At 47.0% G+C, this 18,027-nt stretch overlaps 8 protein-coding genes across 8 annotated transcripts; 3 read left to right on the forward strand and 5 right to left on the reverse strand.

Moving 5' to 3' along the window:
* Positions 1-278: 278 nt before the first annotated feature.
* Positions 279-1,920, forward strand: BDV38DRAFT_293853 (Six-hairpin glycosidase-like protein; the record flags this gene model as incomplete). Its single annotated transcript, XM_032062357.1, has 3 exons — positions 279-464; positions 519-1,044; positions 1,103-1,920. 3 exons carry the CDS (start codon positions 279-281, stop codon positions 1,918-1,920), a joined length of 1,530 nt encoding a protein of 509 aa, XP_031912500.1.
* Positions 1,921-2,344: 424 nt separating this feature from the next.
* BDV38DRAFT_283927 (chondroitin AC/alginate lyase) lies at positions 2,345-3,589 on the reverse strand (the record flags this gene model as incomplete). The annotated part of the gene is made up of 2 exons (XM_032060145.1): positions 2,345-2,922; positions 2,986-3,589. 2 exons carry the CDS (start codon positions 3,587-3,589, stop codon positions 2,345-2,347), a joined length of 1,182 nt encoding a protein of 393 aa, XP_031912501.1.
* A 437-nt stretch (positions 3,590-4,026) lies between these two features.
* BDV38DRAFT_293856 (right-handed parallel beta-helix repeat-containing protein) lies at positions 4,027-5,493 on the forward strand (the record flags this gene model as incomplete). The annotated part of the gene is made up of 1 exon (XM_032062358.1): positions 4,027-5,493. The coding sequence occupies one exon, from the start codon at positions 4,027-4,029 to the stop codon at positions 5,491-5,493; it is 1,467 nt and encodes a 488-aa protein (XP_031912502.1).
* A 193-nt stretch (positions 5,494-5,686) lies between these two features.
* BDV38DRAFT_112373 (nuclear transport factor 2 family protein) lies at positions 5,687-6,329 on the reverse strand. Its single transcript, XM_032050990.1, has one exon. The coding sequence runs from the start codon at positions 6,228-6,230 to the stop codon at positions 5,826-5,828; it is 405 nt and encodes a 134-aa protein (XP_031912503.1). The 5' UTR covers positions 6,231-6,329; the 3' UTR covers positions 5,687-5,825.
* Positions 6,330-7,166: 837 nt separating this feature from the next.
* BDV38DRAFT_283930 (uncharacterized protein) lies at positions 7,167-7,601 on the reverse strand (the record flags this gene model as incomplete). The annotated part of the gene is made up of 1 exon (XM_032060146.1): positions 7,167-7,601. One exon carries the CDS (start codon positions 7,599-7,601, stop codon positions 7,167-7,169), a length of 435 nt encoding a protein of 144 aa, XP_031912504.1.
* Positions 7,602-9,261: 1,660 nt separating this feature from the next.
* ayg1 (heptaketide hydrolyase ayg1) lies at positions 9,262-10,779 on the reverse strand (the record flags this gene model as incomplete). The annotated part of the gene is made up of 6 exons (XM_032057417.1): positions 9,262-9,364; positions 9,421-9,494; positions 9,549-9,681; positions 9,740-10,482; positions 10,553-10,627; positions 10,687-10,779. 6 exons carry the CDS (start codon positions 10,777-10,779, stop codon positions 9,262-9,264), a joined length of 1,221 nt encoding a protein of 406 aa, XP_031912505.1.
* Positions 10,780-13,513: 2,734 nt separating this feature from the next.
* BDV38DRAFT_283932 (amidohydrolase family protein) lies at positions 13,514-13,942 on the forward strand (the record flags this gene model as incomplete). The annotated part of the gene is made up of 2 exons (XM_032060147.1): positions 13,514-13,640; positions 13,665-13,942. 2 exons carry the CDS (start codon positions 13,514-13,516, stop codon positions 13,940-13,942), a joined length of 405 nt encoding a protein of 134 aa, XP_031912506.1.
* A 321-nt stretch (positions 13,943-14,263) lies between these two features.
* Positions 14,264-16,258, reverse strand: BDV38DRAFT_283933 (major facilitator superfamily domain-containing protein; the record flags this gene model as incomplete). The annotated part of the gene is made up of 6 exons (XM_032060148.1): positions 14,264-14,500; positions 14,572-15,357; positions 15,421-15,476; positions 15,532-15,727; positions 15,833-16,092; positions 16,177-16,258. The coding sequence occupies 6 exons, from the start codon at positions 16,256-16,258 to the stop codon at positions 14,264-14,266; spliced, it is 1,617 nt and encodes a 538-aa protein (XP_031912507.1).
* Between the last annotated feature and the right edge of the window lie 1,769 nt (positions 16,259-18,027).

The raw sequence follows: 18,027 nt of genomic DNA on the forward strand, positions 1-18,027 counted from the left end.
GTAATCCTTTATCGGCTTTCTTGCACGTTGCAGCCGACTTAGGAGGTGTATTTTCTTCCATTTGTTCTATGAGCAGAATTCACGTAGCTTGTGAGCCGATCAAGATCCTCGGAGGTCGGGCGATGGATCCACCCGAACTGCGCGGTGGCTTCATGTCTAGCAGATAGAGGTTTTCCACTTAAAAAGTAGCCAACCGGAAGATTAGTCGTATTTTCTCTGATATCTCGTCTTAAGCTAGCCATCTACAACCGCCACTACGTATCCCTTTCCTTATCACTATGGCGCCTCATATCCTCAGCACCTCCCCCGTCATGGATGAAGGCCGGACACACAAGGGAGTCATCAAGCGGCCACCTCTACAAGAACACGGGAACAGGGATACCAAAACTCAGCTCGCCCTTCTTTTCCATGAAAATAACCTTGCAAAGGTCATCGGAGTAGCTGAAACTCTCCTAAAGAACAATGTAAGCGAGATATCCTCAATCACTATCGCAGAACCGCTTATAGTTTCCTTCAAGGACCCTCCCACCAGGTTTCCTGAAACCGTACCACAAACAACTCCCGACAAAGGAGTGTACCGATGCAGAGACGCCGAGTTTTGGACTTGCGGCTTTTTCCCTGGTAACCTCTATTGTTTGCTTGAACGTGTGAGAAAATATCCTGCAGCAAGCTTGCCTAATCTCGCAAGCCCAGGGGATTCGCAAATAAAATCGACTGAAGATGCAACAGTAGCTCTCAATCATGATATCCTTATTTCTCATCTTACTGATCTCTGTCGGAGATGGTCAGAGCCATTGCACGGCATGTCCTTCCGAAAAGACACCCATGATATTGGGTTCATCATCCAGCCTGCCCTTCAAAGAGACTGGGAGCTCTTCGGAAACAAACGGAGTCTAGACTCTATTCTCACTGCAGCCGAAAGCCTCGCTACTAGGTTTGATGAACGAGTCGGGGCGATTCGGAGCTGGGATCGATTTTGTAATGCCCACTATGACATCAACAGCATGGATGATGACTTCTTGGTGATCATAGATAGTCTCTGCAGTAAGACGATTTCCCATTTCAAAATTCAAATAGATGAATATTTCTGATGCGATATTAGATCTTGATCTACTATTTTACGCCGGAAACTATCTCCATTCTGAACGCCTACTCTCTATTGCATCCACCCATGCTACTACGCTGCTATCGACTCATCTCCGACCTGAGTCCGGCTTGAAAGTTGACTCCTCCTACTCCACATATCATGTCGTGAACTTCTCTCCCTCGAACGAAGGGAAAGTGAAGCAGAAACTCACCGCGCAAGGCTACGCCGACAGCTCGACATGGGCCCGTGGCCAGGCGTGGGCAATCTTAGGATACGCTCAGACATATTCTTGGACCAAGAAGCGTGAGTTCCTTGATGCTGCTAAAGGGCTTGCGGACTATTTCATACAGCGCATGGAATCATCGCCAGCAATCGTGGAACAACACGGTTCCGGGCGTTACGTCCCGCTATGGGATTTCGACGCGCCAATCACGCATACTGGTATCAACGGCGACCAAGGCCCATTGCGGGATGTTTCCGCAGCATTAATTGCTGCCAACGGGATGCTGATTTTGTATGGACAACTAGCAGGTATTGGGGAACTAGCGGCGGCCAAGCGTTACTTGGACTATGCTCTACACATCGCGAAAGATACTGTGGAATTGGCGTATAATCGAGATACGAGGCGGCTGAGGCTTTACGAACAGGATGGGGCTACTAAGGTCGAATCATACCAGATTAGCAATGGACATGGCTTTGATGCGATCCTTGAAAAGTCAACGGCGAATTTCAACGGCAACCACGCTGATCGTGCTTGGGATCATGGCTTGGTTTATGCGGATTACTACTTTCTTGAGCTGGGGAATCGGCTCTTAGATATGGGGTTCCTTTGATAATTATTACATAGAGTTGCAGTCCCGCCGATAAAGCACTAGATATCATTTTATCTTATAAGTATGTTTGTATCAATCCTTACAGAATTGCGTGCGTTTTAACTTCCTCTTCTTCATCTTCTTTCTAATTTTTTAATATCCTTTCCCACACTATTATTACTTTTCTTGCATCTTCTTCCTTTGTTTCTTCTCATGCCATCTTTGCTCCCTAAGGATGACACTGAATACTCGTATCATAATATCTGAATACCCTTGACCAAAACATCTTATGACTATGTCACTAAGGTTGTGCTCTAACTACTCTATCCCTGACACCATGTATGGTAATCGTACAGTAGGTAGCTTACACTCCAACTGTGGGACGGCTTGCATGTTATTTTCTATCAATCGGCATTCTCTCCTATATACACCCACTACTATTCTCTCAAGCATCATTTTGTGCATGCGTCAATGTTTCATACGCCACAAAAAGACCATTGTTCTCAGCCGGCCGTTGTTTGACAGTGAGGTTCTTTGTCTGCGGCATATCGATTCCCATTCTGAACGACAGCGCATTGAACCCAACTTCTGTAACCGCACGCAACGATAACTTAAGCTCCCCACCACAAAGCCAGGATGGGGCTGATACCCCATTTTCAAACTGAGAATGGAACTCTAACGCATAGCGCAGTCGGGTTCCTAAGTCCTCCTTGTAGAGGTCGGTACCTTGGATGCGGCTGGTCTCTGCCACATGAGCCATAGAGGCAAAAGAGTAGCCAGTGTGCTCGAGATCCCGACATGTCTCCTGTGACTGACCGTTCTCCTGGAATGTGGTTTGATTAAACCACCAATCGATGATTGCATCCGGGGAAGAACTATGTCCGCGAGCTGCTACCGGGTACTCTCCATCACTTGTCATATATACCGTGGCAGGAACTCGTTTCAAGTGCCAGTTCATCGCGGTGTTATAGGAGTCGGCATCCTCGAGGAATACAGCCATCATAATAGCCGCTTCTGTCATAACTGTTTAACCGCACCTCGTCAGCTACCACTGGCATCAGTTTACCATACGAGTTAATAGCATACCCAGTTCCCAATTCGCAGTCTCCGTCGTTCCATTAACGGTGAGCGGCATATACACATTACGTAGCATGTCTTCGAACTGCTTGATGCCATCGTCCGACCACCCGGCGTCCGTATAGCGAATAATCTCACCCGTGCGTGCCCATACCGAGCCAACCCAACCTGATTGTAAGGGTGCATTGGAGTTATTATGGCCTTCAATCGTGGATGAATATGCGTCCATAATGCGGATCGCCTGTTGGGCATACGCCTCAGTGCCATTGATCGCCCACGCCAGAGCATTGGCATACGCGGCTAGGGAATCATCGCGCTCTGCTTTGCATCCAACATCTGGGTCCGAGTAAGGACCACACTCGACGATGACATGCGGCGATGGGGCCTGGGGATTGCTGACATATTCATCCTCCACAAGTGCGTCGTAGGCATCCGCCCAGGGTTGCTCGCGTTTGCTTACTTTAGATTTGACGAAGTCCAATTGGGATTGGCTGATCATTGCTCCGGGATGGACCCATTTTGACGGCGCTGAGGCAGTCGTTGATATGTCTTGTCCAGATCCCGGCTGGACTATAGCCGCGACAACGAACGGAAGAGCTTTCCAAGATCTCATGTTTGCGATGTTACTGATTGCGAGAAATGTTGAGGGGCTGTGATTGTTGCTTCATCATGCTCCTCCCTTTAAATGGTACTGTTGCCAAGAAATGCTCCCTTCCTATCTCGCTTGGCTCAAGAATTACATTCTCCCGCCGATCATTTGTTTCGGGTTGATTGTCCAAGTGCCTGATATCGTGCAATGCCGAGCCCCGGTAGGAGCATTCCACCGACTGTGGGGAAGGAAGTCGAAACAACACCGGCCGAATGAATCCCCCGAGCGGAGTTTGCCTTCATGGGGTGAGCGTTAGGGTTGCATTGTTATTCTCGAGCTTCTTGATCTAGCTAGGATCTGCAAGCAAGGGAGCAAGGCTATATAGATGGTTACAATAACCCCTTGCATGCCTTGATGCGAGCTCACCAATCCAATACTATCACAGTCGCCCTTACATCAAAATGATTGCGTCGAAAGCTTTGCGACACAGTAGCTTCATCGCGCTCGTCGCATGCCTCTTGCAACTCTCCTCTGCCAAGGATTTGTATCTCGATTGCAGCTCTTCCAACAGCGATGGCGATGGCAGCAAATCAAACCCATTCAGCTCTATTAACGAGGCCAATAAAGCTGTCTTAAGCGCAGGAGACAGCCTGAGCATCAAATCCGACACTACATGCTCCGGGACGCTTTCACCACAGGGCAGCGGTACACAAGAAAAGCCGATCATCCTTACTAGCTATGGCGACGGCCCCTTACCCATCATCAATGGCTCTGGGGCAGCAGAAGCAGTGAGCCTTACGAATCAGGATTACTGGGATGTGTCCAACATAGCGGTGATCAACCCGGCGGCTGAGATCGCCTGGCGCCGCGGAATTCTCGCAACATCTTCCGATGGGACCGTGCACCGGGGCCTCTACATTCACGACGTCACGGTTTACAATGTAGCCGGTGAGACCAACAAGGCCAAGCAATCCGATGCCTTCATCGCCTCCGGCGGAATTCTGGTCAACGGAACCGAGCATAACAGCCGCTACGACGATGTCCAAATATTCAACAATACAGTGTACGACTGTGGTGGCGGTGGTATCAAAGTCCGCGTTGGTCAGATGAACAATCGCGGCGAAGGGGTACACGTCTTCTCCAATAACATCTCCTATGTCGGCGGCGATGGAATCGTGGTATCCTACGGCGTCTCACCCCTCATCGAAAGTAATCTTTGCGGATTCCTTGGACATGGAAAGTATCCGTGGACCGGCGGCAATTTCGCCGGAATCTGGGTTCTGGGCTGTCGTGATGCGGTCATGCGATTTAATGCGGTCCATGACTCTCTCATGTCGGATATAGACAGTGAGGCCTTTGACTGTGATTGGGGTAATGAAGGTACCTGTACTGTCGAGTATAATTACAGCCATGACAATGCCGGTGGTATATTCCTGAATTGTGATGGCTGTGGTACGCCTGGTGGAGCGAGGCAAATCGTTCGCTACAATATTTTTCAAAATGACTGTCGCATGTATAGCAACGGAGACAACGTGGAGATGGACTTTTACAATAACGTTGTTTATTGTCCAGATAAGAAGTTCGAGATTGCTGTTCCGCCGCAAACGAACCTGTCCAACAATATCTGGGTTGGGACGAAGGATTCAACCTTGCCGACTGGGGACTCAATTGAGTGGCATGGAAACCTTTTCCAGACAGTGCCACAGCCAGGTGATACAGCTGGGACCGCTGGAGATGCACGATTCATGGATCCAGGTACCGGGAAAGACACAATTGACTCAGTAGATGGGTATAAATTGCGCTCGGGTAGCCCTGCTTTGCTGAAAGGGGTTGTTGTGTCTGAGAATGGAGGGAGAGACTTTTGGAATAACGTAGTGTCTTCCGACCAACGACCCAATATTGGATCATACAATGGTAAAGGTCTGTGAACGTGACCCGAGCTGGGATGGTGTTGGATTTTGTACTTTGATCGATGATATTTGAGATAAGCACTGTTACTAGTATTGAGACAGTCGGATAAATCACTATAACCCTAGAATTAAACATCTCATTCTGGTATTGCTGCACTTAAATCTATATCGTGAATGACGTTGACGTCACGCTCTTGAACAAATGGCGTACCGAGCAGGTTAACTAAGCTGTCAGCGTACAGCTATAAGAGTCGGTAAGGAAACCACAATACCAAGAGCTGATGCGCATTGGGGCCCTGAAGCCTTTACTGGACCCTAGCATACACGTGAGAACAATTCAGTCCTTCCGCCTATTTCATCGGGCTCGCCCCAGCCATAAAAACCACCACACGCGTGAATTTTCCATCAGCGCCGACATCAAAGAAGTTGCAATTGTCCAGTTCGTTCTTCGTCCCGTCCACCAGTTCGCCGGTATAGTGATGCTCAGTTGAGACCTTGCCATGTATTTCATCGACCACAATGCTCTTGATGTCATGGAGCATGTGCTTGGTGTTATTAATGAAGTCGGTGAACAAGCGGCGGATCTCGTCGGGACCCGTGGATGTGACATGGGCAGTCTTGATGGTAAATGTCGCGTCCGGGGAGAAGTGCGACATCACTGCATCGAGATCCTTGCCATCCACGGCATTGAAGAAGCTTTGCGCCAGCCCCGCGAGCTGATCGCGGGTCATGATCGGGTTCTGTGAGGCGGCCATGTGGATGATCTGGATGTGTTTGTGACTTGGCCAAGGGTGAGATCCTGTGATTTGAACGCTTCTTCTGCTGTATGTACGCTCGTGAAGGGAATACTAAAGCCAAGAGGTGGGGGATTCGGAATATTAATCCTTGGTAGTGTTGTGGGTCGTGGATGTTAAGGGTCGGGACGAGGTCGAATCAGGTGTCTGTACCTACCCTAAGCACTCTGCAAGTGGCATCTACATGTTTTGCAACAGCTTTATAGGCGCCATTAATCATTTTTCGATTCTTGCCACTGAATAGACTTACCATAGGAAAGTAAGGTGTCGTACTGGACAGTCGATATGACTAAATAACCTTTGTTTTCCAGGTCCAATAATTACATAAGCTGCCAAGACTGAAGTAAATGCACCCTGTTAGATTTCTGTGACGATCGAGAACATAAAGACTTATTCAACCTCATCAAATTGTCACCGGATCTAGTCAGAACATGAAAATAATGAGATCCATATTCTAAATTTGCCTACTGTTGCACAAAAACTAGTCCTGGAGTTTTAAGTGCTCCTCTTTGTGACTTATTGCTCTTTTCACTATCTGCAGCGCAATACTGCTATTATATATATTCTCTTGCCACTACGGGGTGATGCATCTGCTCCTATAGAATCTGAATGATTTCATACTAGTATATTCGTTCCATATAAGCGGTGCGAGGATTATTCCAGTACCGGGCCCAAGACTAGAGAGGTCTTCAGATACATGAACCAAAGTTTTGAAAATCATAGATCTGCTTTATACCAAGCGTATCACACATATACCAACAGAGGCCATAATTATCAGTCAAGGTAGAAACATACTCAATTTTTTACATAATGGAGTAATGTATATCATGCCAGCTGGAGTGCCCACAGGGTTTGACAAAGGCACAAAACAATACACTCCAGGCTTGCAAGTAGACCTTAGCCATGTTGATAGTCATGGAGAGACACATTTTGAGCAGGAAGTATTGGCCAGGACCTGCTACCGCCATCCGCATCGTTCAATATCGAAACAAGAATCTTGCCCCGGCTGTCTCGTAATTCATCAATATCCCCGTACTGAGATGCCTTCATTTGATCAATATTTTGGACAAGACGCATAATATTCCAGCCGTCACCGCCGCTGATGTCGTAGGTCCACCACGCCAGATTGACGGCCTTCACGGAAACTATGTTGGCGTCCTTGGTCTTAGCGTACTTTTCCACACCTCGGAAGAAGGTCTTTGCGTCCTCGCGTGAGGCAGCTGTCACGAGAAATCGAAACCATTTGCCCGTGACCCCATCTGAGCTGCGTTGAAATGTCCAATGAGCATAAAAAGGTGCATCTTGGGTCCAGTAATCTTTCGTATCAGTCATCGTAGCGGAGGTCAATTGTATAGCCTTAGAACTATCGACGCTGCAGGGTAGTTGAAATTAGAGATATCGTGACAACAATTGTGCGGTTGAGTGACATTCAAAAAAGTAGACTCGGAAATGAGACCACATTTATAGACTCCCGGTCAGTGGAAAACTGTACATGGCCCTTAATACCTGACCTCATCGATGATCAAACGACTGACCACCATGATCCTTGTTGACATCACCCAATATTGAAACCATTGTTTTCGGATGTGAGCGCGTCACAGGAATGTAATAGTAGTAGCACATAATGAAATTGTATTGGTTAGCTTTCTTTTCCATCGATATTCCAAGCATATTATATTGACGGAGGAAGACTGAAGGTTTGCCCGAGACAGTAATTCGGCATCTCGTCCACGAGGGAATAGAACGGCGTTTGAGCAGTCGATTTCGGAGTTACATCAAGGTGCGTCTATCAACCCATGGTTCGGATATGCACCAAATATATCTGACATTCGTCATACCCACACCAACGGTCAACAATAGTCATGATATAATATTATACCTCTTCGCGTTTACACAGATATCTTTGTGATTGTGGCATACCACTCACTAGTGTTGCAGTGATCGGCGAGAGCAAAGCGGACGGTACTAGGGAGTAAAGCCCGCACAGCGCACTTCTATCGAACGGCGGCCTATGCATGCAGGCTACCACTGGGTAATTATGACTATCAAGTATCACTAAAAAGGTGAAGAAGGGACATTGGTTTAATGCGCTATAGTAGGCGTTCAGCTAATGATATATTGCTTTACATTGCCTGAAGGCAGAGAGCTTGACGAACCTTAGAATTCCCATGTATACAGGTCTCTTTTGCGTAATTAAATTCTATATACCGCTTTGAGGGCAGTCTCCCATTTCTTAAAACGACGTGCTTGTTCATTATGTCGTTGTAATTAGCCTATTGGTGTTTTCTATGCCGATGAATCGCATTTATTGTAGTTTCCCCTCCAATTCAAACCCAGCAGGCAAAGTCAAATACTACAGATGAGGCTAACTCGACTACTGTGGCATATGATCTATAATTACTGTTAAGCCTCCTTTGACAGCCCTGGACTATATAAAAGGCTATCAGGAGCTATAATATTACGCTTACAGCCAGCTGAGCTACAGAACGTCATTAAAGGCAATAAGGAACCCCATATCGTCTACGGCATCCCCTAATACAATGATAACTGCTGGCCTTTACTAATTGTTCCCCGTCATTCTACTATTCCAGGGGTTGGGATGTTTGGCGCACCCTCTAACAGCCAGGCTAGGCTGAAATACCATGATAAATCCATTTTAAAACATTAGTAACAATCCGGGGTGCTTTATGTACACCACCTATCTATCATCAACTATAGATCCAATGGTTAAGGCTCTGCAAGGAGTCACAGTAGGTTCAACTAGCATGGACAAGTCAACGTGGACTCTCCAGAGATCAATCGCTCGAACGAGCAGAGCAATGGAACCGAGTTTAGAAAGATAAACGTGCATTAAAACTATGTTATTTCCAAGATTTTCGGATCTAAAAGATGGTACTTTTAACAGTCAACCATAGTTGTGCTTCCAAGGCAGAAATCCTCTCCAATTGTTCAAAACCTCTCATGTCCCTAGTACAATACCCATGGGAGATCACTAATTCTTTTGCTTTGGTTCACAGGGCAGAATGCCTTCCAGCCATTTGTAAGCGACAGGCAAGCTGTCGGGGTACCCCATATGTGGCAAGCCTTCAAAAAACCTGCTTCCCGATTAGTCGCAACGGTAATATCAACATGGACTAGTATCGGGCCTCACCTTCCCTCCTTCGGACTTCCATGGTTAAAGAGCAGCAGAGAATCTTCAATTGGCGTAATCCCATCGTCGACACCCTATACGTTCGTTAGATATAGCACATACAATTGGGCAGGAGAGTAGTTGTATACATTCAACAAAAGCAATCGGCAACTAGGATGATCGACAATACCCGTTTCCACCAGTGAGAACTTCTGTCGTGCTTCTCGCACAAAGACCTCAATATCGTCGTAACCGTATTTCTTTGCCCATCCCCGCATGATTCTGCATGGAATTAGCGCGTAACCCATGAACCCACTATAAAAAGAAAGGAGCAACTCACGAGAAAGGATACTCATGGTCATCAACGCGACTGAGCCACTCTTTGTCCAGGAAATAATGGCATCCCGCACCGTGTGCAATAGCCCCACGTAGTCGGCTTGCGTGTGTATGGGCGGCTCGGATGGCGTAGAACCCTCCCGCGCTGAGTCCCCAGAGCACAACTTGACTCATGTCCAGCATCGGCTGTGTCGCCATGTATGCGAAGATGCTATCCCATAGCCGATCAGGAGATGATGGGTCCGCAGGATCAGCAGGCGAATCCGCTGTACCCGGGATCTCGGCGATGACGACAGCCCATCCGCGGCCGATGATCTCGTGTGTCCGTTGGCTGTTATCTGGCCTGTATCCGTCTAGTCCAGTCATAATAAGGACGACGGGGACAGGGTTCTCTGGGCCAGCGTTGCTCGGTACGCGAGTGTAGATCGGGATTTCTTGACCGTCATTTCTACCGCGACTGCTGTGCGGGATAATAACTTCCTTGATCGGTGAATCCCATCGAGAAGCAGCCTTCAGGTATACCTGCTTTTGTCGCTCGAATGCAGTTCGCTTGATGGAGTTTGGTTGGGTTATGTCGACATAGGGAAAGCGCGAGATCCGATAGACTACCGCGGCGCGGCGGAACAGGTCGATTGCGTGGTCTGTTTTACCAGAGTCCAAAGCCTGCGATGCTTGAGATTCTAGCTCTGATGCGATAGGAAAGAATGTAGACGTATATTCATCCGTGCTGGCATCATTGATGTTTTCCTACCGTTAAGTATCTCTGGTCAGTGGCAATGAGATTCGAAAAAGAAATTGTAAGCAATTGTGAACAAACTGATATAAGCTTCTGGAATATTGGCTCGAAGTCCTCGTAGGATCCATCATGAAATGGATAAACTCCTTTTTGGCACTTGAATCTGCTGTTAGTCCTTTCTCTTTTGATTGTAGCGTAATGAGCGGATAACTAACGGCAAACTTCCAACGCGTTTCCCAAAGGGTCTTGATAGAGCCCTTGTGCGAATAGACGGTGTTGAATTTGTCCCCAAGAATCCAGTTAGGCATTTTTGTAAGTGTCAAATAAAATGAGAGACGTCTGGAGGAATGCTTAGACCTGTGGTGGTGGAAGGAGGGCTCCAGTTAGCAGCATATTAGGTGTGAAAATCCTCGTTGCTGGTCTTTCCCACAACACAACAGTGAAATCGGAAATTTCTCCACCTAAGTAATCTAGATTCACAGTAAATATTACTTCAAGAACCACGTAAACCCTCTGATTTACTGGATATTAACTGGGTTTGGGCCAATGTTCCAGGGTCACGTGCAGCGCCTGTAACGTTCCAACAACAACCCTAAATCGACACAACTGCAAACGGCGACGAAGTTACATCGCTACCGTATTCCACACGTAGATATCTGGCACCCTATACTGTATAGTAACATTTCTTCCCTGCAAATATGGCTGGACTGCCGATCTTGACCCTGTGGTTTCTCGTACCCAGAGGAATAAATATTACGTCAAACAGAACAAAGTTTAGCCTCTCATTAAATCCTTTGCACAACTGTTCAAGCATTTTACCTTCAGAGACGCACTGGACTTAATATGCGAGACCCCACCAGCCATCTTAGAATAGTTTCATACTATATAGTGTAAATGCATGAAAGGAAGTGGGAGCATTTCTTAAGTTTCTGTAGTATACGACTCAAAACTTACGAAATGAACTTGGCAGAAATATAGGTCCTTCTGGAGGACTAAAGACTCTCAAAATTCCCATTGATCCAGTCTCTCCTTGCATGGAACGTCTTGGCCTTACTACCCAATCATACATTTTATAGCCTATTCCTAATTGACGTAATACGTTACTCGCATGTGTCTTCTTACTGGGCATTAACGTATGGTAGTGACAACTGCATCCTGAAAGGTGTTCTGACAAACTTTTAAGTCAAAGCTTACTAGCCTTTAACAGGATGGTAACACCCTTCTTTGTAACACAGTCCTTAGTACAGGTAGACATGCCTCGTGCCTCATGCTTATCTTCCATTGAGATCTGTGCTACCACAGGGGAGGGAAGACCGAAAGCTAATTTCCCCTTGAAAGAAACTTCAAAATCAAGAGTTAGACTGAGGGTTTCACTCGATAGTTTGTAAAACGTGCATTCCTTTGGAGCTTTTTGTCTGGTTGGGAGGCATAAATTTGCTGCAAATGGGACAAAAGCACCATGACTTCAACGCGTCAGGGTTGTGAGGATTCCATTCCTTTCCACAATAGACTTTGGAAGTATTATCTATTGCTTAATCTTGCTGACTGCTGGTCAGATATTGTATTGCTTTTTGTCCATACAATACTGATAATACCAAGTAGGTCAACTGGCGATACCGAGGAATTCCGGACAAAATCAATTAACTAATAACAGAAAGACCGTATGTTCGCGCACCAGCATGGTTGCCAGCCTCCACCGGAACTGCCCACTAGATGGCCGGCTTGCGTTTCGATGCTCCGTAGCGGAGCAATACGAGCCCGGAAATAGCCTATCCTAATATTCGTTGTTAGGGCCGCGGGCGTTTCATGTTCTCCGCCCAGAGAATGTGGAGGCAATTCTGTCCACCAAATTTGAAGGTAGAAGAGGACAACCCAGATGACCAATTTCAGGATATGGTACTCATTATAAATAGACTATGGCTTCGGTGCACGGCGAGAAAACTTTGCGCCGCTCCTAGGTAATGGTATTTTTAACTAAAAAGGGCTGGTATGGAAACATTCCAGAGGTCTTATTGGTAGACACTTTCCCAAATAAAGAGGCGGAGACAGGTGCATTTCCACGAGAATATTGATCATCTAATAGCTCGATTGCCATTGAACACAGTGGTTGATCTTCAATCGCGCTTTGTCGACCTCATACTTGATATACCAATAGCACTTCTGTTAGAGAAATCACTGTATAGCTTGAAGGTAGACATCGACCAAGATTCCACCAATAGAAAGTTTCAATCGCCCAGGAGGGGCTGGCTAAGCGCTTTCGAGTAGGTCCAATTCATTGTCTCTACAATCTGCCAAAGATTCGAAGAGCTTGCGCTGATGTGTACCGATTTATTGAGCATGATGTTGATGGCCTGAAGCTAGACAATAGTGACTAAACAAACAGTAAGGCCTATAGCTTTGTAAAGCAGCTTTCTCGGGGGGGTCGATTAGTAAAACAGACGTTCGTGACCAATTATTTAACTTGCTTTTAGCTGGAAGAGGCTCCATCTCGCACTGCCTCTCATGGATGCTGTACGTACCTGCTAGTTGCAGCTTTGTCTAGAACGATATTCAATGTCACCTAGATGTCTACCTGTCCGTCATGAGGATGTAATATGTCGTTTACGAGATGAAATATGTTCCATCACGGGACAGTCCCAATGCCTGACTGAAGACCAGATCAGTCGCATGTCATACCTAGACTGTGTTATCAAAAAGTGTTAATTTGCCCTCCTGCATATTACCCCCTACACTAACCGCAACTAGCTTTACGCCTTTACGCGCCTGTTCCATTAAATAACCGCGAGACGAAAGAAACCACTCTCTTGCCAACTGCTGCTGCTGCTGCTGCTGGTGAAAGCGCAAGCAGTCCCATCCTTGTAAGAAAAGAGCTCGTCGCCTTTTCACAATAAGTCAATTATCGAAAGGAAATATCTATGGGCCTGACGCAAACGTCTTCCGTTCAGAGCGGTGAGAAACCGGCGAGCTGGGCCATATTGGATGGGCTTATTTTCCTTATACCCCTGGGCGGTACAGAACTGGCGCGTTCCCTCTAAAAATCCCATGTCGGTGAATCAAGCTTTCATGCTTGCCACACGTAATGGAGGTCTTGCACTTCGACGGCCAGATTTGGGTGTCATTGCCAAGGGAGCCAAGGCGGACATTGTTGTTTGGGACAGAATGACGCCTGGTATGCTTGGCTGAGACGTTCCAGTCGCTGCTGTTATCCTTCACTCGAATGTTGGTGATATTAAACATGTCTTGGTCGATGGGAAGTTCGTTAAGCGAGACCGCAACCTGATAGTTGAGAATTATTCTTCTGTTCAACAGAGATTCTTGGTGACGGCCAGGAAAGTGCAGGCTGAATGGAAGCAAAGACCTTACCCCGTCTTGAAGAGCAAGTACTCCTTATCCGACTACCAGTATGGGCGTGTGCCCTACGCTGACACGGTACGAGGGGATGGGAATGGTTACGGTCGTCAGTATCTATAAGCCACCATCCTATCCTATCTATCAATGGATAAGGGGAGGCGGTGCGATGTGATATTCCGATCTCGTGTCGCTAAGATGGCATTCGGTGTAGCTCGGTTTACAGCGGCAGACTATACTTAATCAACATTATGTACGAGGTCTTGGAACTGTAGATAGATATATTTCTAATTTAATAAGACATGCAGAGGCCACGTTTCGATAGTAAAGACCGACTCATAGTCGCTGAGAAAATTCTCATAAACTACCACCTGGCAAATTGACACCAACTTCTTCCAGATCCTCTCATAGCCATAAGATACTCCCTAGCACAGTGAGGCCTGTTCATTTTGGTATCCAATCAGCAGTAGCAATTCTCGTTCTCTTCCCCCATAACCACTGCGGGATTGTGAATAAAGTAAAGAGCCCCATCAACCCTCCGAAGACACCGAAAGGAATAGCTGGACCTGCACTCTCAACCCATCCGCTGGCGAAGAATGTCCAAGAAAAGCTGATAATCGCTCGCATGCACGTCACGACAACAAAACAGTCCGCTGACACGCTACCATAGGAGTCGATAATCTAGTAAGAGAAATTGTTAGTTATCTGGAAATTGGAACAACCCGTTTATCGTTGGGAACGAAAGACCATACATAATTAAACCCAATAGACGGCGCCTGCATGAGACCAAAAGAAAGCATTCCTAGCCCAAACTGCATCCCAATCCACATGTGTGAATTTGAGCTCTGGGCGCAGAAGCCAAAGGTCCATAACCCCGTTGTTGCCAGAACAAGCCCCGGAAGGGCAATGGGCAAGCGAGCTTCGGGCTCCATGTTTTTTTCTCCCTGCAATGTCTTTTTCGTGGTAACAATTCGATCTGCGGAGAGCGCCGTCACCACTGCACCGACTAATGCTCCGATAACTCCGCCGACCAAGATGAGACCTGCATTGTTACCCCACAGATATGGCGGCTGTGCAGCAAGTGTCGGGCCTACTGTCGATATTGTCACAATCCCACCGACGAGCCCTGCATACCACAGCATCACCAGCCATACCCCGGGAAGGCGCAGTGTTAACCACGGCGAAACGAAATTCTGGAGAAGGTTCCCGTGGTTGGTGTATAACTTCAGTGAGCGAAGGAAAGTAAGCTCCGAATAGCTACCACTTGTGGTATGATTTTGGGCGATATCTTCAATTTTGATCGAACTTGTTCCGTCCTCACCTTTGCCGCCTTCATCCAAAGTAGGATCTATGGATGGAGCTGGTGTCTCACGGGCATAGAGCGTCTCCGGAACTAGGAAGAAACAAGCGACGAGCAGAATGCCGGACAAGATAACATTGACCCAGTGAATCCATGCCAGGCCCAGATTTCCAGCTATGTAGCCGCCAGCAATGCCGCCGAGAACAGGGCCTATGCAGATGAATACCGTATAAAATCCCTAACCATGTAATAAGTCTCAAGCACTACGATGATTCCTGATCCTTTAGGGTATGTATCCTACCATCGCTTTTCCTCTCTGATGTGCAAAATAGATTTCGCCTACGACATTCGGTGCAACTAGCAACACCATTAGTAATAGAACCTTTTACTGAGCAGGACGATCGGAACTCACTCGTATCGGCTGGAGCGACGCCAGCCCCCATGAAAAAGCGGGCAGCAAGAAGACTTCCAAATGATGTAGCGCGTGCGGCCCATACGGAGCATAACATCAGGAGGAGAATATTGAATAATGTGATGGGCCGGCGGCCAAACGTATTGGCCAACGGCACCCACAGGATATTTGCCGCACCCATCATAAGAACGTTGACCTAATACAGCTTAGCCATCGCATCCAAGCAGGTACCTACAGAAAAGTCTCCAATGTAGAAAGAGAACAAAGAAGGGTGAATATTATACTCATATCGAGCACGAACCGCGACGAGATGACCCAGCTTCCCAATAGAAACGGGTGGATTGAAAGCCATCGGAGTGGCATATAATGGAAACGCGCTGGCAATTGAGCCAGAAGTAAAGTTTCCAATGGCGGCATACAGTGACATAACCAAAAGGACGGCGAACTTGCGCCAACTAGGCCAGTTCAACGGATCCAGCGGATCTTCTGATGGCTGAGGAGACAGAACCACTTCGCCATTATTTTTCAGATGTGTTCTACCAGCGGACTCTTGGGAATAAACTAGATTCGGGAAGATTTGGTGAACGTTAGCCAACTCAACAGTCTAGAAAGCATGTGTCATGCTGTGGCGCACAAGCTACTCACTTGATAGAACAATAGTCCCAGGAGGTACCGCATCCTGGACCTCCTTCCGGGTCATGGAAAAGGCGTGCTTAAATCCGCTCATGATGCCTCACCCAAGTGATCGAATGTAGAGATCAATTAGGCTGAGTTTGGTGAAGCAGGAACTGCTCGCAGCGATATATGCGGAGGCGGCAAGCTAATATTGGACCCTCCTTCATAGTCTTTGGCATCAAGTGGGGCACCGCTACCCCAGATTCACGCGGGCTCTCATTTGGCAGGATACATGATACGTGAAGTTGTTGAACCTAACTGCGGGGATAGTTAGAGTATGCATTTCGGCTTTTCTTGAGGGCTCGGCTCCACACCCGCAACGCCAAAGCCGATGATGTCCACATATAGCTCTACCGAAGCATCTTTCTCAACATAAACGCTGACTTTATTTAATACTCGGTAGATGGTCAGAGTCAGATATGTACCCGGCACCCGAGCCGTTATAGTTGAGCTAATCTGACGAGAGTTGTCTCCATCCCAAAGATAGGGCAAAGAGGTGTACTTAACTCTTGCTAGAGTATGAAATGGACGCATGAGCCCATGTAGCTGTACTACATAGTCGTTTCGCACGGATGCTGCTTCTGTGGACATCGATCACATATGTTTTGAGTCTCTGTCACTAGTTTACACCCTTACTCTAGTAATAGCAAATGACGCACTGGCATGCAGCCCACGTACCGAGAGTTCCACTCCTGCTCCAGCGTTTAGGGTCAGCACGATTCAACGCTATGTAAGTCTTATTCTTGGGTCTGCTCAACTTATCAGGTGCGGTGTTCTATTTTTATTAGTCGCTAGGTGACTGCATAATATACACTTTAATAGAATCAATAATGAATCTACAAAGCTATTCACCTGTGGAGAAGTGCATACAGGCGCGTCTAGCCCCTACGGTTGGCGAATACAGTCATTGCAATTGGTTGAAAAAATAGAATGGCTTTTAACTATACCGGTACTAGTATAACATGTCCTGACCCCCGACAGAGGCCTAGAAGAGCAGATATTTTGGGTTACATTCTAACTTCTACACCGGAGGAAGGAGGGCCCTGAGGTGCTGATACGGCGATCATCAATCCCTGTTTCGCTTTCCAGAGTTAAACATGTCTCAAAATACTTGTCAATGGAGACCGATACTTTTCCAAAGGAAAGCAGAAAGCTGCAGGAACTGCCACGGGTGGACCTACAACTACTAGTAGGTCAGTCGCAGGATGCGTCAAGCTCGGCATGTGGAGAGCATCGGGTCGATTCCGGAACGCCGGCTTCTACTCTCCGCATTTGAACCCCGGAAAGCGAAGGGTCTTCGCATTTGCAGAAATCGCAACTTAATCGGCTAGAAAAGAAGTAAAACTGCCGATGTGCGTCTCCGGCCTCCAGAACGATTCATTCATCTCCTTTCCAAGCACAATCGCGGACATAGGAAGTTCACTCTATGTTCATTCCTTTCAAAGATATTCTTAATGCTTGTCAGTCCTTCAAGATAGCGTGATGTGGTCAAATATAACAATGTGGACAAAAGGAGTGAAGCAGTAGAGGCTATGGAGAATGGCGGCTTGGAGAGCCTACTAGTAGCTATATGTAAAATGATAGAGTAGCAGTAGGAAGAGACCTCGGTCAAACGGTTTCCGTTGAGCGCGCCTATTGTTCTGGTATTCATAGAACTGTCGTGCCCGTTGGTCTCTCAGTGGTAGAGAATGAAAAGGAGAAAAGAAAAAAAAAGTTGACATAACCCCAAGTGTGTTATCCCAAGGGGACTATGGAAAGACTTATACACATATTTTTGGTTGAGGTACTAGTTCAACGGCAGGTCAAGCCCTGGTCCGGGTA

This window comes from Aspergillus pseudotamarii, assembly GCF_009193445.1.
Source record: "Aspergillus pseudotamarii strain CBS 117625 unplaced genomic scaffold BDV38scaffold_34, whole genome shotgun sequence".
Lineage (NCBI taxonomy): Eukaryota > Fungi > Ascomycota > Eurotiomycetes > Eurotiales > Aspergillaceae > Aspergillus > Aspergillus pseudotamarii.

Bases quoted from the DNA above. Each gene is read 5' to 3' on its own strand.
- BDV38DRAFT_112373 (XM_032050990.1), bottom strand. From the start codon at position 6,230: ATGGCCGCCTCACAGAACCCGATCATGACCCGCGATCAGCTCGCGGGG.